Source organism: Passer montanus, unplaced genomic scaffold, assembly GCF_014805655.1.
Source record: "Passer montanus isolate IOZ18808 unplaced genomic scaffold, ASM1480565v1 scaffold6, whole genome shotgun sequence".
NCBI lineage: Eukaryota > Metazoa > Chordata > Aves > Passeriformes > Passeridae > Passer > Passer montanus.
The window spans coordinates 5,270,350-5,292,059 of NW_024371037.1; the positions used below are offsets into that span (position 1 = coordinate 5,270,350).

Genomic DNA, 21,710 nt, shown 5'->3' on the forward strand with positions numbered 1-21,710 from the left:
TTTGTGCTCTTAATGTCCTTTTTCCAGGTGGGATTTTAGAACAAACACTTGCTGCTGGAATCTCTTTAGGTTCATGACAGATGCAATTCCTTCCTTAAGTACTTTTGGTCTTGACCACAGTTATGGTAGTGAGAAGACTAAACATTCCTGTTCTGTTTCATATGTGACAGCATAGGACAGTGTGTTTCTCATGGGACAGAGGGGAGCTATGGTATGGCACAGGCATAGGCTCTGTGAAGCCTGTGTATAGAATGAGAATACTTACTCTGTGGTATTCTCATCTGGAGGGAGTTTCCAGAGAATAGCACTGCATTGTGAATGTGTTTGTTGCAAATAGGAACTAACTAAAAGAGAAGCTGAAGATCCTCAGGGTCCCTTTTCTGGTCCTCTCCTCCCTACCAACTGTAGTCTCATGCTTCATGTTTTTCTTCCTGTGCAAGAGATGAATTGTAACAAGTGAGTAGAAGTTTCACAGGAGAGGAAAAATTGTGGAAGTCTGAGTGGGAAATGGCTAGACTTTGGTTACTAGGAGAGCTATGCACATAGTTGACTTCATATGGAAAACCTGCCAATGATTGGCTTCTGTATCAAGAAGTAAAATTGTCATTGTGAAAAGGCCTAGCTCAGGCTAAACATTTTACAGTTTTACAAAAACTCAGATGAGGTATATTTGGACACTGAGATCCTTATGCATTCGCACAAGGAGCCCAAATCTGAAGCCTGAAGTTGGGCATGTCTTGCAGATTGTAGATAAACGTCTGGAGTAGGTTCCAGTAGACCTTGTGTGCATGTGCCCCTGTGTGGAAATGCATGAGCACAGCAAAGTCACTGTCCCTGACTTGTCTTGTTATAAAGAGATGTTCTACATGGTGGCTTGGGTGTCTTAAAGGGGCATATGTATATAATGCTGCTTACTTCATTGCAATTAAATTTATTTTCAGACAAGCTATCAGGAGTGGTATGCTGCAGTTAATATCTTGTTTTTTTCCTGCCATATTCCTTTCATTTTCATTTTTTCTTTGGCTACTCTGTTCTAAAATAAGTTAGACCCTCTGCAAGAAACAACACAAGAAAAAAAAAAAAAGAACAGATTTGCACCCTTCAGAGCTTTCTTTTGCTTTTTATTTGTTGTGGTTTAACCTCAGCTGGCAGCTAAGCCCTGCACAGCCCCTTGTTCATTCAGTCTTGTATCAGGATGAGAGAGAGAATCAGAAGGGTAAAAGTGAGAAAACTCACGGGTTGAGATAGTTTAAAAGGTACACCAAAAGCCATGCACACCAGCAAAGCAAAGCAAGGAATTAATTTATAAAAAATTAATTTATAAAAAACCACTTCCCTGGGCAGGCAGGTGTTCAGGCATCCCCAGGAGGGCAGGGCCCCAGCATGGGTAACAGTGTCTGGGTAAGACAAAAAACATCACTCCAAATGTCCCTCCCCGTTTTTCTCCCCCCCCCAGCTCTATATGCTGAGCATGACCAGATATGGTCAAAAATATCCCTTTGGTCACTTGGGGTCAGCTGTCCCTGCTGTGTCCCTTCCCAACTCCTTGTACACCCCCAGCCTTCTTGCTGCTGGGGTTGAGGTGTGAGGCAGAGAAGTCCTTGGCTGTGACTAAGCACTGCTCAGCAATAATGAAAGCATCCCTGTGTTATCAACATTATTCTTGTCCTAAATCCAAAACATGCACTGCACAGCCTACTATTCCAGCCAAAACCTGCACACAATTGAAATTTATTTCCTTTTTTTCCATCCTTCCATCACTGAAAACTTTCTAAATGGTGGGAAAGGGACACTGTCTCTTCTAACACTGAATCCAGTGGAACTTCATTTATCTTTAGCTGATTGTGATCTTTCTAATATAGAGAAAATATTCTCAAAGTTGTACTATTTTGGCAGCTAACAGAAATCAGAATATGATAAAGTAAAAATTTTAATACTTAAATCTCTAGTAACTTTTATTGAATTCTTCTGGGATTTGAAAATACACATTTGACTTGAAAATTTCAATGCAAACTCTCATAGTAGGTTTATTATGAAGGGTTTGGAAGACCCTTGTTACTTTACTTTTTCCTATAGCAGAAGTATGTATTTCACTGGGGAAACTTCTTTAAATAAGCAGAGCAAGAAAGTTCTTTAGAAGTCTGGAGAATAAAGGATTTATTCCCATTTTTTTTCCTCTTCAAAACTTGACAGTGATTAATCATAAAGCATTGAAAACAAAGGTGTATTATTATTCTAGCAGTAGGCATTTGCCAAAGATTTTGTTTTAGGATCAGCAGTATTATTTGTGCATTACACTGAACAATGAGTGATTGTAGCACATCTCTCCAGTCCTTACTTGCTTTGTTATCTTCTCTTTGTCTTCTATGTTATCTTCATTTTTTTATCCTCACTCGCTACTTTTGTCAAAAAATAGAATGTATTTTTTGTTACTGCAAGGTGGAATTTCTTTCTCATGAGTCCATGGGCTAATAATATATCTTTATTCAAGATATAACCCAGAGTAAATTTAAGTACCTTCATTTTCCCCATTACATCTTTTAACAGATTTGATGGGCATTACATTTCAGAATTAATTAGTTTTTAAAACATGTATTTCTGTATTTTTCTTTTATAATATGTGACATATAAGTGCTCCATGAATAATAGATTTTTGTCTGGTATAATTTTTGATAGCTTTTGGGAGAAAGAAAAATGGATGCTTAATGGAGGAGGCTTAAAAATGTTACATATGATGAATTGTCTCAAATTACTGAAACCGTGTGATCAGATGAGTAGTGTGGACAGAGAAAAATCCTTCAGGCCCTTGATGAGATAGTTTGTTGATGAGAGGTCTATGTGCAGGAGACCACATGCTCACTGAAATAGGCTTTTATTTAATCTCGTATTAACAGCATGATAGTGTCCACCATTGTGCAATGCTCATAAAAGCAATTTTGTACTTGGTGACTATATTTTTTGTGTCATTGTTGGCATGTTTTTTGTCACATTCTCTAAAAAATGAGGTGCATGTATCAAACCTTGTCTTAGAAGGGGGTGAAATGCAGACATCTTTTGTCAGTTACTGTACTCCATGAATACATAATCTGTGACAAAGCAACCACTTCCTTCCACTTCTTTTACAGCTAATGATGATTTACTTTAGTACAGCTATTATTTGCATGAAAAGAGATCTGGAGTATTCCAATATTAAGTCAGATGGAAATAAAGCTATAGAGCGCTTGCAAGTTTTCATCTCTGGTAAAACGAAGAGTGCTGCTCTGTGGCAAGTGTTAAACTGTCATCCAACCACCCTCCTAGTGTTTGTTCTGTTTTCCATGTCTTAAGCCTTTCTTCCATTTGATAGCTACATTAGTAGAGGTATCTAGATTTCCCTTTTACTGTAGTGTTAATTCTGAAGAGAGTTTCAACCATTCATCTGATGTCACTGAGCAGCTTGGATGGGGTTGAGCGAGATCCAAATATTCTAGCTGTCACTTTCCAAGTCTGGACTTAGAGAGCAAAACCTCTTCTTCCCACTGGCTGCCATTCTTTCCAGGAGATTTTACACTAGCTGTGCACATGCATGGAAAGAGCAGATTTTTCTCTTTCTCCCTGCATGGATAGCAACTTTCTTGCCATGTTTTTCTGACTTTGATATTATGTAAAGTCTTTGTTCCTTTTGTGATGTTAGTGAAAATGAAGCCATGTTTCTTGCATCTGAAGAAAGGATAGGTAGGGTTAAATCCTGTCCCAGTACAAGTATTATATTACATAACATTTCATTCTGTTTCCTGGTTTCCTGATCCTTTCCCAATAAGGCAAGTGCATCCCCACTGTTAAAGAAATAATGATCTGTATCAGATAACTCATCAGACCTCCTATCCAGAATCCTTAGTATATGTCTGCTGTATTATTTACAAGGTAGGATTAATTCAGAATATTAATTTCATATCTGTGTCCTCAAACAAAAAAACGCCAGATGTAACTAGATATTCTATAAAAGTAAACACTGCTGTATTTCTGCAATTCATTTTATATGTTAAGGTAGCTTTCCTCTCTGGCCATCCCAGAGCCTCTTTGGTAGTCGCTGTCAGACCACCTGGATTCCCTGCATCATGCCCTGTGCTCACTCCACAGTGAGACAAGGATTCCTTACCTTTTATATTTTGAGTGCCCAGTCACCTGGCAGTGACACAGGTCCCCATGCCCTTTGTTGTGCAAAAGGTTGGCAGCAGCTCACTGCCTCTTGCCTCAGGCTCCTGCCCCAGAGCTCAACCTGCATCTCTCTCTGCAGCTGCTCACTGAGCCACCTGCACTGATGCACGTACATAGAATCTTTTGTCCAAGAACAGGCAAGTACCTTTTCAGCATTTATTATACTACAGAATTAAAACTGTTTCATTGCTTTTACTCTTGTCCCAATGTTTCTGCATTGTTGTTACCTGCCCTACATGCCTCTGTTCAGTATGCAATCTCTCTTTGTTTAGATGCATGGGTCTTCTGAACACTTTCCAGTGGCTTCCTTCAGCTATAAATTCTCATGCCTGTCTGAGGCATCTGAGAATGTCTCCTGGTTAGTCACTTTTGTCCAAATGCTTTTTTTTTTTTTTCCTAGACCTTTATGAATTCAGTTAATCCTTTATCCCAACATGCTTTAGGAAATGCCAATTAGCTGATCTGCTCACTCCTGGACTTCTTCTCAAGAGACATTTTACCACTTATTATTAAATGCAGAGATACAGAAGCCCCTTGGTATGAAATGCATAGAGACAGTGCAGAAAACTTTCTTAAACCTACAGGATCTGTGTGGCCAACTTGAATTCAGTTACATTTTTAAAATTAAGGTAGACTTCTGTGAGTTTATATATGTGGACAGCTTCAGAGTCACTAACTCCTTAATTTTACTGCTGTGTTACAGAAGAAGTATTACTGATTCTTAATATCACTATATTTTCAACTGGTGGAAAGAAACATAAAGACTTGAAGCACTAGAAAAGATTTAGCTTTATTCTCTCAATTTTTTATTACCCACAACGGTGAGAAGTCAGCAGATAAACTCCCTTAATATTTTTAGATTGTAATTGTGTTTTTACCCAAGTGCGCAGCTCTCAAAGAAATTTGAAGTCAGGTAAATAGTTAGGTGCTAACATCAAAATAGATATATATATATAGAGAGAGATAAGAATTTTGAAAATGTAACTTGCAGCCTAGATACTTAATAAGATAAAGCCAGCCTTCCTAATTTTTGATATAACTTGATAACAAAACTTATTAATATACAAGTTAGTGTGTTTGGAAGAATGAGGGAGGTAGATGTCTTGTTCATCTGTTTTGGTGAAAAAGGTGTTCTACACTGAGTTGTTTACAAACTGAAGTTAGAAACATTAAAAGTTAAACAGATTAAGAGGGACTTTTTTCAGTAAGGTGATTATAAATAATTTCAGAAACTTCTACAGCAGTGTGGGCCACCCTTCATGCCTTAAAATGCTCATTTTTCACTATGTGCACTACATGGAAACCATTTTATCCAGACATTATAGGGTAGCATTCTTTGACTCACTACATATGCAACCACTCAGAAATTGTATTTCCATTATATTTAAAACTCTGATACTAAAAAGAAATTAAATATTGAAATTTGTTTCATGACATTTCAGAAATACACAGAGAAATAAAACATTTATTTCTCAAGTATTTAATTGCTTTGACTCTGTAGTGCTGACATATTATTTTGTATTGAGTTAAATAAACAAGTAACAAACCCTCAAAACTGTCCATAAAAAATCCCATTTAATCTTAATGTTTTAATATTACTAAAATAGGAAATCCAACCACTAAGTCATTTCATATTTTAAAATATTGTCAAACAAGTTCAAAATATTTAATTTTTAATGAAACTGCCTTTCCAAAAGCTAAGCTAGGCCTTTGAAAAATATTCTAATCACCCTTAAGTGAAGAGGCCAAGGTAGATGGTGACAATTGTCCTTTAGGCCTGAAAAATCTTTTCTCTTTTGGTCTAATTGGTGAACAGAGCTCCTCATATACGATGTTATCTCTGTAGGATAATCATGACTTTGAAGGAAACTTCAGCTTGCTCCTGCATGGCTGAAGCCATCATGGCTCCTGATGAAAATTTCTGTGGAAGTGGACAAATTCCTCATATTGAACTTTAGGGCTACAGAAATACATTAAGAAAGATAAAAATTGACTTTGCTACATATCTTAAAGATAGCAAAAAGCAGAAGGGCTTTTTAAAATTTTTTTTTGAATACAGGAAAACTGGGATTATTTTACAACCACAAAGAGGAATGTCTTCACAAAGCAGACCAAGAAGTTTCAGGAGGAGAACATTAATTACAGCTGCTATTTTTCTTTGAAGGCATGATTAAAAGTTGGGTTGCCCTGCCTGTGTACAGAATTTCAGTTCAAAGGAGGTGACTGAATGCAATCCCTGAACATCATTATAGCATTAAGAAGCATGCAAGGGAGAAATAGGATAGCAGCCTACTATTAAAATCAGGCAACCCAGGAGAACTTAACTGAAAACAGTCTTTTATTACACCAGTAAAATATTTAAAATAAACAAGGCGGAGAATGGAATAAAATCTGATAAACTAAAGAGGCCTGCAGGGACCAAAGTATCCTAAAAAGAAGAAAGATTATTTAGAAATAAATGTTTTAACAAAATTCAGTCCTTCTTGTGGACTTTCTTTTCCTGCATAAACATATTTATAAAGAATGCTATAAGCTCCCATGTCATCTTCACAATCTTCTATGAACTATTGATGATTGTGACTTGGGAAGTGAGCTGATGATTTTTATGTCTGAACCTTCTCTAGAATGTCTTTGAATTGCCTATTAGCATCTCAACTACCCAGAATATCAAATCCAAATCTTTGCAACTCATCAGGCCCATTAATATGGGGAACAGTAGAGAAATGGAGGAAAGAATTTGGACCATATTTAAGCAAATTTACACAGGCCAGGCTTTGAGTTTGTGCTATTTACTTTAATATAAATCAGAATTGGTGTTACTTTAAAAGCAGTATTTGAAAATATTTTAGAATTTATGCAATTTCTTTTCGTAACTTAGGTTCTCCAGATCTTTAGAAAAAAACCCAACCAAAACCCCAAGATATAGAGGGTCTCCTTTCCTCATTAAAGCTATACCTGGCATGTAGCTAGAAAACAGGAAATCACAGGGTATTTAATTTTTCATATTATGCCTCTATGGGTTCTAAATCTGCAAGTAGCAAGAACAATGCTTCCCCAGAGGGAAATATCTATATCCACTGTGATGATAAAACGACACAGCTCTGAAAGCATTGCAACAGCTGACCAGTAAATGTAAGTGGAGGCCTATTTCAATTACGCTGTTTTGGAGTTTGACTGGGCATCCCGTATCCTTTATGAAGTAATTATTTATGGAGTCACTGTGGAGAGGAAACATCCCCTCTCATAACCTTCCAGAGTTCATTCTTTTCAGATTTTTTTTGGAGTGGCTAGGTGGTTTTACCCATTCATAAACATCTCCACTACAGATTTTTCGTTCAGCCTTTCACTTTCAAGGCTGTGAAAGTTGGCTTTCATTACACAAATAGCACTGAAAATCAAAAGATAAAAAATGTGTTGTTTGTAGGTTGGGTGTTTTTTTTCAAATCTGAAAAAAAAAAATCTGTAGGTCTGGAAATGGTGGGAATATTCTTTGCAGTTATTTTCCATCAGATGCTGGTGTTAACAGAATCTGTAGTGCTACATTTGGAAGTGTTTCTTCTGGGAGAAAAAAAAAAAAAAAGAAAAATGTAAAGAGAATGTTTTATTTTTTCAGAATGGAAGTGCAAAATAGCAGATCTCTCCTGTTTCATGTCACCTCAGAAACTGACTCTGGTTACTGAAGCCAGTGGTCTCACATAGCAAGACAGCTGGATTATTCTTTCCTTTTCTATTTTAGAATTAACATCTGCTTTGACCATGGTGTAAGGATCTGTGTGAACACATGTGCTTGTGAAATATGCATGGCTGTATGCCTGTGAGTACATGTAGGAATGTGAAAAACAGGTTCAAAAGGAATGGGTGAGTTGTATTTACCAGAAAGTAGTTTGTTCATTCATGGTCTTGCTTAATACTTTCTAATTTTTTTTTTTTTGCAAGAAAATTAATAAATGTAAGACCCACCAATAAACCCTTTGCTAAAAATCCTTTTCTAAAACACTATAATAAAAAAGAGAGACTTTGATCTCTTAACAGCTGTTAGTTTTGAGTAGAAAATCTCATAATTGTACCTGACATGTTAGTGAAAAAGTATCACCAATCTGTTTGTGCAATAAAAAACAATCTTTGTCATAATTATTAAGGGATTTTGAGAACATGCAGTTTTACTTAAATGAAGGAAATAAGATACCAATATATGAGCTTCAAATGCAGAATGTTTTTGTCTGTTCAAAGGTTATAAAAAAATCTCTCGTCCTCCATTATATTTAAGTGTACTGGATATTAAGTGCCACTTTTGTCAATTCAGAGTAAATTCCTGCTTATGTTACTTTTTAGAAAAAGTTTCTATTACCTTGCATCAAAAAGCATTGCCACTGTTGGCTGAATTGACTGCCTTTGCAGAAGTAAGTCAATGAATTTTTTGCTGAGGTGTTTGGTGATCTTCTGGGGAAATGAAGAGGGTGGTTTATTTTTGTAGCACAGGTAGTTTGTGAGTGCAACAAAAGAGGTGCACTGGAATGGGATTTTATTCAACCAGATTTGTACATTAATAGCAGGCAAGAAGCCATGGCATTGGCTTTGGTGGAAGCACAGAGCATGCCGAATGCTCAGGTTCTTACTCTTTAAGCTAAATTACCCTGAAGTCTGCACAGTGGCATCAGTGAGAGTATCATTTCTTGGGGTAGTTAAGTAAAGGTAGCTCTGGATAAAATGCATGGCTGCATTCAGACCTCCCAGCAACAGCACTTTGGCATTAAGGAGATGTTTAATTTTGAATTATTGCTTGACAAATTTTATCTTCAACTTGTAATTATATCTTCCTAGGTGTCACTCCCTGTTGACTCATACTCTAGAAAATTATTCTTAAGGGAATCTAGGGATACACAAGAGGATGGCAGGTTGGTTTTAGTTTAAATAATGATTGCTAGAAGTGACTGATTATCAGCACCAGTAAAAGTCCCATGCAGAAAAATAACTTACCTTTTCTTTAACATTCTGATTTCTTACTGTCCAAGTTTGAGAAATAATGAACTTTTTGCTTAAAAAGAATGTCTTAATAGATTCAATAAGTGGCATAGACATTCTGATTTTTGTCAACAGAACTAGAGTTTGGACCATCTTGTAGTTTTTAGTATCTTCAGTAATCTTCATATTGATCTAGGTTCCTGGAAATTGAAACAGTCTTTCCATATAGCTGGGTCAAGATTTTCTAGACTTTCAATATAACCAATGGAAGGACTGGAAGAGGAGGGGAAATGCACTTGTGTGTTTTTCCTTATGTTTTTCTGTGTCATGTCCTGTTGTCAGCAGTGTGCAGTATTCCATCAGACAGAGGCTCTGTCTGCCTGCAGCAGCACCCTGTGGGTCTCAAAGGAGTTTCTTGCCTGGGCTTCTTCTGAGTCTCTGACATCTGTTCCCCTTCTTGGAGAAAAGGAACTTTTCTGCCTTCCTATATTTCTGTAATGTGTTCTGGAAAATTTCCACAGACCTACATTAAAATTTTGTTGGCCTAATGACCAGTGACCTATAACTCATAGTAAAAAAAGGACTTGTGTACTTGAAGGCAGCTGGGAAATTCCTGCCAGGTAGGACTGGAACTCAGATATGGCCTGGCTGTTGTCTTAAGCTTTTTGAGGAGCAGTGTGATTTGTGATGAAGCTCTCATGAAGTAATTGACTTGCAATGCTGTGTACTGAGTCAGGTGAGGTGCACCTCCTTATGCTAACAAATAGATTGTCAAAGTGCACAGCTTCGTCCCTTCCCTATTACATGGTAAGGCTATTTATATTTATGTGGGGAAACAGTTTAGAGGGTAAAATAGCTCTGAGTAGTACGATTGAGGTCGTGATCACTTGATGACTGGTCAGCAGTGATCACTTGAACTGAAAACTGTTTTCAACTTTCTTGATAGAAAACCAGGGGCCATTCTTATATGTCCTATTAGCTGATCCATAAGGTAGTGCTGAAGCCTAGCTGAGGTGGGAGACAATTCAGCCCTGTTGTTTGCATTGAGCTTCATCATTCAGTCTTTTTTTCAGGAAATTAATTTGTCTGTACAAGTTTTCTACCAAGTCTGCTTGCTGTTTTCCAAATGCACTTTCAACATCTTCTGACACACAACTTCATATAGTTGAGTATTTAATGGTTTACAATCAGCATGGCATCTTGTGACTTCAAAACCCACACAGGCAAAAATCAGTGTTTATTATTATAAATATTATTGTGTTTACCTACTAAAATTATGTGGGTACTACCTATCAATTTTTTTCCATTTGTCTCATTGTTGTGAGACCACCAAAAAAGGGTTATTTATCCACTGTACTGACGATATCTTCTTCGGTTTGGTTTGGCTATGTTTGTTTGTTTAGTGATAACCTGTGTTCCCACAAGCTGTGTTATACAGAGTACCTGTAACAATTTTTTTAAGATGTGATTTTATCTCAACATAGATAAAAATGTGTTGTTGTAGACCAGGTCTGGTTACCAGGTCTGTTTTTAAAAGCACATGAATTTCTAGCTGTAACCATGGTGTAGAGTGTCTGCACTGAGTCCCTTATCAGGAATAAGGCAGCTCCTGCCTTGAGCCTGATTTCCAGCTCCCACCTCTGCTCTCCTTCTATTTATCATCCCCTTGCCCCAGGTGCTGGGTATGGCACTTCATAGCTGCTGGACAGAAGACAAATGGATACTTGTCAGCACTGACACAAGGTAGTTCATATTGACTGTTTTATTCCTCCAATCAAGCTCTGGGCTGACTGAGGACAACCTTGGCTTTACAAATCTGAAAACAGGTGAAAGAGGTTTAGCAGAATTTGGTGGTAAGACTTTATTTTCCCCCCAGTAGTGAGAGCTACTTTTCCTCAGTGCCCTCTTAATGTCTTTGAAATATGTGATAGATGCAAAGCGTTAATTTCATCTCCTGTGTCATATATGAATTAGGGAACGGATACCATAGCAGTGGGTACAATTACTGATGCCTGTTTGTAGTAGCTACCTGAAATTAGTCTGTCTGGCTCTTTCCCTTTTTACCTCAGTAACTTTAGTGCAGCACTCTCTGAAGCCTCATCATAGGTCCTTTTAATTGATGGGGCTTAAACATATAATTTTCTTTTCAGTAAGAGGAAAGTAAGCTCTCGTTTCCTTATACAAATGCTATATTTATCATCATTTTAGCCAAGGGAAATTTAGACCAATGCAATTTTTTTAAAAGTACATACCTATACAATAAAGGATCTTAGAAACTAGCAACAGAGACAAGGAGTCATCATGCCAAGTCAGTCAGAAATGCTGATGGAATGAAATGCAATTTGTTTTTATAATTCAGAACCACAAAGTCTCTTGAGACCTTAGATGTCTGAACCATCTGCCCTTGGGCACCTCTGTAGCAAGTGGTAAGTCCAGTGGTATCATGTATGAGACATCTGTTCTCAAGCCCTATTTATTCTTGATTTTGGGAATTCTCTCTTTTGTTCACACTTCATGAGATTAATCCTAACTACTGGCCTTAAACTTGTCCTTTTAGTACCTCTGCAACCTATTTTGGAGGAATAATTATTCCTTATTTAGTTTGCTGGCTCATAGGAATCCTTTTCCTAGGCTTATCTCTCTCTGTGTCTGGGCACTTAGCCCAAGCTGTAGATTTCAAAGGCAGCAGGGTGCCAGGAGGTTAGACACTGTAATGTTGTGAATACCTTTGTGGATCCAGCAATTCATCATTAGCTGAAAATTGATATCCTGTTATTTTTTTGAGCAACACTTGTATATGCCATATATAGGTAAGGATGTATACAAAGTGTTTTGTGAGTTGGAGCTAGCCTACACAATTAATTATAAATATAGCAACGAGGCTGAAGTGCATTTTATTTTGTTCCTGGTAGTACTTAACACATTCTTCAATGCAGAGATGCCAAGATACACAGTACAGTCATGACTGAACTTGCTGCTGCAATGATGGAATGATGTTTCTTCCACACTATTTTCACTGAAAATAGCCTTTTTAGATACTGCAGTTCTTCATTGCTTGATATCCATTTCACAAAAATTGTAGATGGATGTACATAGTTTATTATATATATGCATTTTGTAATATTTGCATTTGATTTTTATGTGAGTAGAATGATTTTTTTTCCTTAAGGGCCATTGCATGAGTAGAAGTAGTTGAAAAATGCTCTTACAAAATGTATGAGGTAAAAAATTATTCCTTTATATCATTTTTAGGATCTATTTTACTTTTTGTGCTGAATGACTTTGGGGACAGCTGAGAGCTTGGCATTTTTTTGGAGCATTTCTTTTTGTAACAGTGAATTGCTGATTGTTAAATTTACAGGATATCTGCTAAATATTTCTCTTACATTTCAGCCTTGGTACTTAAGAAAGAAAGTAAAGGACTTTGAAGTGTCTATCACTATAGCCTAATATCAACTTAGATAATTAGTTAAAGCTTTTCACAGTAAAGTGTCCATTTTTCATTGCTGGATTTTCAAAAATACCTGGTAAATATAAGGACCATCTGCTATAAAGGCTTATTTGTTATAGGCAAATTAGTTTTCCATCATGGGGAGACAGGATATTTGTAAAAATGTGAAGAAATTTGTTGTCATAAAAAGGTTCTATATTCCATTTTATAGCACATAAGAGTAAATTATTTATGTAATATATTGTTGCGCTATTTATGGATGGCAAGAACCTATATACAAACAACTTTTCTTAGAAATGGCAGGTATTCTGACTTGCAAATATTATTTCTTTCATGTAAAGCAGGGAAGAATTCAGGACAAGCCTGTGCTATAGAATGAATTTCTCAATTGAATAAAATAATAATGAAACATCCCAAGTAATTGATGCATAACTGAAAAAGGTGATATGCTTGCCTGTGACTAAAACTGGGTGATGTAATTTGAAAGTTGTTGTTTTTACACTGGCAGTTGCTAACTCCATGCTTCATTTATGCCATGCCTAAACTTGATTTGAGTTTAGGATTTGCCTGTTCAGAGAGCTGTTGAAGTCAATGAGATTCTGCAAAGGCAGCACAAAATCTGATAATGAATTCCCAGCATTTAAAAAATATGACATAGAATAGAATAGAATAGAATAGAATAGAATAGAATAATTTCAGTTTGAAGGGATCTATGATGATCACGTAGTCCAACTGCCTGACCAAATCAAGGCTGACCAAAAAGCTAAAGCAGCTCATAAAGTGCATTGTCTTGGTGCCTCTTAATCACTGACAGATTTGGGACAGTTTTGAACCATTCCTACTAATTTTTTGAATAAAATAAGAAAAATACCTTCAGACATAACTTTGTTTTGTATATTTTGCTTAAAGATTAAATACATTAAGCTTGAGAAACCTTACAAAAGGGACCTTGGTAACACCTTCATGTTAATCTACATGCCATGCTTCACCTGTCCGGACCCTTGTTTTTGTTCAAATCCTACCACTGAAGGTGTTCATCAACCTCATTTGTGAAGTACTTTGGAAAAACAGAATTCTAGCATTTTGATAAGAGGAACAAGATGGATGAGAAAGTTGGAAAGCCTCCCCAAACACACCAGCCATCTGACTGTGATTTAATTGACTAACTGCATTTAATGCAAAGAAATTTACGTGTTTCAAATTATCTTAAACATCAGAAGATAAATACCAGCATTCATTAAAAATAGAGTACCACTTTTATAACTCATTAAAAATAGAACATCTCTTTAAAAACATATTCTTATTCACACTGAAAACAATCTTCAGTGTAGAAGTATTTAGATGTAGGGATACAAAATGTAAAATTTGCTTGCATTTGTCTAGTATTTTGTCACATTTGGTCAGAGGTAAATATTTTCTCATTTTCTTAATTTTCTCGGTTTATTAGTGATTAGATTCCCCCCAATAAGCTCTTATGGTTGGAATAACAAAATTCAAGAACAATCATTGGTGGGTGTTAGATGTAGCAGTGAGAATCAAGCAATAGTTCTTAGAGAAAAAAAAATAAAATAAGCAAATTGGCAAACAATCAGAAAGATCACCTATGGTATTGGAAACTGGTAGCAATATGGACTCAGTGATTCATGAAATAGGCTCAAGAAGTTTTTCTCTTGCATGCTGAAACACAGATAATAGTGTTGTAATTGGAGAGTAGAGATTCTCCATAACTGCTCTATTCTATGAAAACTAAGAAGTCACTAAGTTTCTGTAGAAATCAGCCCTTTTTACTTGAGAGGTAAAATGCAAAGATTTCAATCAGCACCCTCTGTCAGGAAGAAATATAAATATAATCTCTGAGTTTGTGTTCATTTGCTGATTAGCAGTTTAGAATATTCAATGACAGCTTCTTAAATAATTAAGACAACTCAATTAAGAATGTCATAATAACAATTAAAAGTGATCTGTATATATTCTCTGCTACATGCTCTGTGCTGACAAATCAGAGGTGTGTGACAGTACCTGATACAAGAGCCACATCATGAACATGAGGTAACTGTAAAACTGTGGATCCATGGCTCAATGCTGTGCTGTGGCAAGGCTGGATTCTAAGTTGCCATGGATTAGGTAGGTCTGGGGAACTTGGTCCAGTTGAGCCACAGTGTGGTGCTTGACAGCAGGTCTCAGAATGTTGTTTAAAAAGGTACTTAAAATATAAAGTAACAGGTAATTGTTGTTACTCTTTAATGTAGCATTAAGTGTGTAAGCCTGTACAAAGCATGTTTCGAAACACATAGGAAATGTTACTTTTGGCTGTGCTGTTGTATCTCAGATTATCACTTTGCTTTGTCTGCTTGCCTGGTTAGCTAAGAGTTTTTTGAAGTGTAGATATTTACTGTGTTAAAATTCTTTTTTTATCTTTTAATTTTTCCTAGGAGGTGTTTGCATTGCTCAGTCACTCAAAATCCCTCGGGAACCAAGACCAGGAGAATTTGAAAAGATCATTAAGCGCTTGTTGGAAACTCCAAATGCTCGAGCAGTGATCATGTTTGCGAACGAAGATGATATTAGGTGCCTGTTTCCTAATTTTATGTTCTGAAGATGTTCCTCTTCACAAAGATGCTTGGTTGGCTGGTGAAAAATAGACTAACAGAGAAGTTTCAGACTCAATCCTATGTAAAAAATTCTTGGAAATCTGATGAGAAGAAATGGAGTTGTAATTATAGAGTGGGCTGGTCCTTTATTCTGTGTAGTTCCAGACTTCTCCTACCTCCCAGGAGTGAAGTGCCAATAGACAGTTATTTGGCTACTGAAAAGGAAGAAACCAATAAGAATGCTAGAAAAATATGTCTAAAGATGAAACAAATTAACTTATATATTACTGTATCTTGAGTTTATTACAGCTGTTGTTGAATATGCCTTAGACTGTGAAAACTATAGATTAATTAATTATTTTAAGCTTATGCATAGCCAGAATAAATGCTGGGTTTCTCAAATTCTTTGTAAATGGAATTTGTTTAATTGGTTATTTGTTGTTTGTTTGTAGGAGAGTACTGGAAGCAGCCAAAAAAGCTAATCAGTCTGGACATTTTCTCTGGATTGGCTCAGACAGCTGGGGGTCAAAAATTTCACCAGTCCAGCAGCAGGAGGAGATTGCAGAAGGAGCAGTAACCATTCTACCCAAAAGAACATCTATAGATGGTAAGGATGTGGCACAAACCTTTCATTTTCTGTCAAAGTTCAAGTACTCTAGGTCTCTTTAAAAATAATTTAAAAATCAGGTAGTCCTTGATTACAGGGACTTCAGGAAAAGATTTCCAACCAAGTTACCTGAGTTGGTCTGATCCAAAAATAATTTAATATATCTGCTGAGATGAGGAGATGCTGAATCTGCAATCAGGCAATCTTGTAATTGTCTAATAATGACACTTGGAGTTGAGAGCTTCTTAACCAATTGCCTGGTCATTTTTTGGGACAAATAAGGAGAGTATTGGATGAATGATAATGAATCAGATTATTCTGTGGGGAGGAGATTGATCTGTGCCCTGGTTTCCACTCCTAAACTTACTTTAAGAAGCTACTGTATTAAGAAAGATTCTTTCTTGGTGGATGAAGTGGAAGTTGATTTGCAGTACATTATTCCTGTGAGAGTACTGGATATAGTAACATCTCTTATGTCTAGGTAAGTATGCTAAACTGGTAATTGATTCAGAAAAATGAACACTATTGATGTTACATAGAGAATTTAGCCACAGGGAAATACTTGTAAGGAGCTAATCCAGATGGGATGCGTTAATCATGATTTCATTATGACAGCTGGATTGCAGGGGTAAGGCTGGTGATCATCAGGTTTAAGTAGGAATCTTTAGTTTCTCAACTAGAGTCATTAACTATATAAATAGAAGCAGAATTACAAGTGTCCTAGATGTCCTCTTATTCAGCAAAGAATTACCTCATGATTTTATGTGGCCTTGAAATGAAATCTAATCCTTAGATGCTATTATGTTCATAAAATAGTTTGTGTCTAAAGCTTTTTCTTGTTCTTATATTTATAAAAAATCTGACATTTTCTTTAAATTTATATTTTTGTAATATTTTTTTACATGTAATACTTTAATGCTTCTTTTATTTCTCTTCAATGTAGGATTTGATAGATATTTTCGGAGCAGAACACTTGCTAACAATCGAAGAAATGTCTGGTTTGCAGAATTTTGGGAGGAGAATTTTGGATGCAAGTTAGGATCACATGGAAAAAGAAATAGCAATATCAAGAAATGCACAGGTAACTGTGAAAGTAAAACATTATCTGTAAATTGTTTATAGGAGTGACGGAAATGAGCTGCTTTCTTTTCATCACTTTTCTGTCTCCTGTGCATATTGCTGAGTTGTAAGAAAAATGTGACATTTTTTTAACCTGAAGAAAAAAATCATGGACAATGTAGGAGAAATCTAGTAGTTAATTTGCACAAATACAAGGTTGGTACAGATTTTATTAAAAACCAGTGGAAGTGGTTCAATTCCATTTATGTTTTCAATGAACTCTTCTCTCACCCTATCTGTAGTTGTCAATACGATTTTTTTAGCAAGTGTGTGCATCATGGTAATTTTAATATTGTTAACCCTGAAGTATATACTGTGAAAATTAAATTTATGTTTAAACTATTGAGGTCTTGGTGATAGGTCAAGTCTTGAACTCCTTATTTAGTTTACAAACTGTGTTTGAGGATGAAGGAAAAAGCAAATCAATATGTTCTTATTTCTTTCCACATGTGTAAAAGCAGGAACCTGTATCACATTATGAAACTGAAAGCTTCTAAAAGGTTTGAGCAAAAACTTGAAGTAATTGTCACTAGTTTTTGCAAACATGCTTGCTCAGGCATCATACCCAGATGCAATTGTCATGGCACCTTATATAGCAGACACATCAGCAGCTGACTTTGATCTTCTCTATGAGATGCTGTTCTCTTGCTGTTACTTAAAAAGTTTATTACAAGAGTGTTACTTTGTGTGGCTACAGCAGATTGTTTATGTTACTTTTTGTGTAGACGCTTTTACCTAATGCCAGGGCTCCTTGTGTCATTTCCTTAATTGCTGCCACCACTCCCAGCATTGCTGGCTGTGACCGTCATCTGTGTGAGTAGTGCCAGCAGCACTACACAATTTTGCTGCACTACGTACATAAGTTGTCTGTGATGTGCCTTGATTTTCCTGGCAGTCTCTTTCACCAAATAATATTTTCCCCATGGAACAACTTTTTTTTTTTTTTTTTCACTTGCTGTCGCAAGATTTCTGGCTGCTTGCTGACGCTTTCATGTAGCTTTTGTTATAGGGCTACCCTTCCAAACTTTCTTCATGCCAGCACCCCACTTCTTCTGGGCTTGTCAGACAGAAGCACTGTCTCCAAGACAGTGGAGAAGTCTCCAAGAACATGGATTCCTGCACTTTCTGGGCCATCAGATTTATTGTATGTGTATTGTGCCATCAATTCAAACACTTACTGCACTGGGCTTAACAAGTCACAGATACAACTCCCACAGAAATATCAGAGCCATGCATTCACTCTATCATTTCAGCAATGCCTTGTCTTCTGCCTTTTACCACATATTTCACAAAAGAAGGGTAATATTCAGTTCCTCACTGAGCTAAATGATTGCTCATTACTCTAATCCTTTACTCCTTGACCTTGATTCATATAGCAGTAAATCATGGCTGGATAGTTACCCACATCTGGAAAGGAATTATTTTGCCATTGCTATTTTAAGTGGATAATAGGTGGGTTTTTTAAGTTCTTCAGGTGGAATGACTGGTGTATGTGTTGTAGTTTAGGAATCTCTAAATGGTACCACAGATGGCTGTATGACTTATCTCAGCCTCATCTCATCTGTCAAATTAAATTACCAAAAGTAGTGTATGAAATGCATAGGATGTATCTTGATCCAAAATAATTTCTAATTTGAATCAGATATCTGCATATTTTATGAAAAAAAAAAAACAAAAAAAACCAAACCCACACCTGGTATATTCTCTGAACCTGAAAGTAGAATGAAAACATATTTCTTGTGCCCAGAAAGATAACATAGTGCTAAGTGATGGGACAGAGACATGGGAGGTCTCATGGGAAGAGCAGTTGTACATGCATTTTAACTGGCAGGGAAAAAAACTCAATGAATTCTTCTGCAAAGTACCTATGAGTGATAAGACTCCTGACTAAAACCACTTAAAAGTGGCTTGCCACAATAGAAGAAGTCCCCATTTGAACAGAAGCAGATCTGACACAAACTGGCAATTCATCATAACCTGTATGCTTATCTATCTCAAATTTAAAAGGCTGGGTAACAAAGGTACTCCAGATATGACAATTTTAAGTAAACTGAATAAAGAGATAGTGGTGGTGGTAGTAAGTTCAAAATAAACCTCCTGTGATTTAAGGAAAATGATAGGTAGAGAATGGGGGAATGACCCCCAGACCAATTTAGACTCAGAGAATTGCAAATAATATCTTGATGCAACCCAGTTCATTTGTCAGGGGCCTCTCATGCTCAAAAGAGAGGCAACAATGACGTCCTGACTGGTTCTTCACACCACAGCCCTCAAAACAGTTGAATGTGTACCATGATCTCCTATGTCTGCTAAAAATTAGTCTCCTACCCATGAATCTGTCTTTTCCTTGAGAGGCCAAAGGCATTACCTCATGGCCAGGTCTGCTCTGAATCAATGGTGGCAAGTGAAAAAAATGAATGAATCCCCAAATATTAATAAGAATATAAGAGCTGTTGCATTTAGTAGTTTTTAACTTAATATTGAAAACCTTGAAATTCCTGTGGCCTATTCCCACTGCCATTTTTCCTTGCAGTGGGCTTTCTCTGATATTTTGAGTGTAGTATCTTGGTCCTGATTTTCAGCTCAATTCTTAAAAGGTATGTGCAGGTGGCCAAGCATAGGAACAGGCTGACCACAGAGGCTGTGGAGTCTCCCTCACTGGAGATATTCAAGAGCTGTCTGAATGCAATCCTGTGCCATGTGCTCTAGGATGACATGCTTGAGCAGGGAGGTTGGACCAGATGGATCACTGTGGATGGATCATCTTCCAACCTGACCCATGCTGTGACTCTGTGCTTCTGTATTCCCATCTCTAGTTCAGAACTTGAAGACTGAATGTAAAAAACCCATTTATTCTAATTTTCCTGTATTTTTATCTGGGCACTGCAGAAAATAAGATTCTCTTTGTGTTTTGCCCACAAGTCCTGTTTGTAAATCACGTCACTGTCTGTATAAGCGTTGAAAATGTGTCTGGATGTGGCACTTTGGGATATAGTTTGGAGGTGGTTATGGTGGTGCAAGGTTGACAGTTGGTCTAGATGATCCTGAAGGTCTCTTCCAACCTTGATGAATCTGTGATTCTGTGATGTTGTGATGTCAGTAAGCAGTAGTACACTGAAAGAAATCCAAAAGGATCTCTCTCTCCAATGATATTAAAAGGCAAACTGATAGGTACAAAGTTTTCTCAAGCTTGAGATGTATTTTATTATGCCTTCCTGTTTATCTTACTTAGGAGGTACTTGAATCTTTTTCTCATATAACATTTGTAATTCCCAACAATAAAACTGATATCCCTGGTCTCTATTTAGTCAGGTTATTCATAGCTATAAATTTTTGCTGCCTGCAGTAAGTATGCTACTGTTCTAATCCAATTTCAAGCATTTTTTTTCCCTATGGAGATACCAGAAAATGCTTAATAGTGAAAAACCTTTCTCTCTTTTATTTTCCATGTAAAATCAACAGTCTTTTAAGCACTGGAAGTATGAAAGGAATTTATCTTCCTTTAAGGTTAAGAATTACACAAGGGCATAAGCCTTCTTACCTTTTCTTTTCTTATACATTACTGGCTATTGCAGTCTAGCATTGTAATATCATGAACAGTTTATTTGAATTTTGAAATCCTGTTTATTTGTGGTTGCTCTTGCTTCTTATTCCTATAAGAATTTGTGCTCTGGAGATACATAAAGTAATAAGTTTCTTTTGAATTTGTCCACTTATTTATTTTCTGATTTTTGCCATTTTACAGAAGGCAATGATTCACCTAAACTTTGAAAAGTACTGTTTTGCCACTATTGATTTGAAACTAGCTCTGTGTGTTTCTGAATGTGAGTGTACATTGATCAAATCCTCAATATTAGAATAGTTCAGTGAAAAATATTTGAGATTTCTTGTTCTGACTTTTCTGGAATTAGAAAAAAAATCACATTGGGTCATTAACTTAGTAAGCATGAAACAATAATTCAATGACTACCCTTAAACTATTTTACTTGTGGAAGAAGAAAGGCCTTTGCAGAGAAAACTCATTCATCTTACTACAACAAAATGGAAAAAGAAGGAGCACTACCAAGATTAAACCATATGTAGAGGTTACAAGAAGCCTTACTTTAAATATTTATTCAAGGTGTATGTTTTCTATTTTCAATGAAAACTTCTTTAGTGAGACATGATCCTTTCAGGGGTCTTCAGTAATATTTTTCTAGCACTGGGTTCTTTGTGGTGAGGAGAAGTGAGGAGATGGAAAGGTTTTCACTCATCCCTGTGCCCCAGCAGGAAAATGAAAAGGCAGAGACAGTATTTCATCCTTTTATTCTTGTTGACTCTTCAAGAGGAAGGGCTTGCCTGGTGGTTTCAGGAGATGGCAGACACTCTATGCCTCTTGCTCTACTTTAAATTTAACATCCTCATGTGTAATTTTTCCACACCCTCAGCTTCCCAGTTGACTCTACCAGGGGAGCAGTGTTGGTGGTTGGAAGATTTAGCATTACTTAGAAATAATGTGTGCTGACCAGACTTGCTCTTTGCTCTTACTCTTGGTTGTTGAACTATTACTTGTCAGTCCCACCTTAATGTAGATTTCTAGATCTTGTCTTCCTTAAGAAGGCTACAAAAGGATGAATACAATTATTTGAAAATCAAACAAAGATATTGCAGAATACTCTTTTAATAATTGCATTGATTAGAGACAATATACAACATCACTTTTACCAAAAAGCAAAAGAGTAATAGTAAAATAAAGCAGCATTAATGATAAATGAAAAGAGAGAAGAGTAAGAATTAAATGAAA

At 36.4% G+C, this 21,710-nt stretch overlaps 1 protein-coding gene across 4 annotated transcripts in view; it reads left to right on the top strand.

Annotated features, from left to right (window-relative positions):
* The window catches only part of GRM8 (glutamate metabotropic receptor 8), a 313,000-nt gene that overhangs the window by 125,398 nt on the left and 165,892 nt on the right, over positions 1–21,710 (top strand). For all 4 annotated transcript variants that reach the window (XM_039726957.1, XM_039726961.1, XM_039726960.1 and 1 more), the window contains 3 exons: positions 15,043–15,178; positions 15,654–15,808; positions 16,752–16,889. In XM_039726957.1, the coding sequence (XP_039582891.1) occupies positions 15,043–15,178; positions 15,654–15,808; positions 16,752–16,889 (429 nt within the window). The remainder of the gene's footprint in view (positions 1–15,042; positions 15,179–15,653; positions 15,809–16,751; positions 16,890–21,710) is intronic.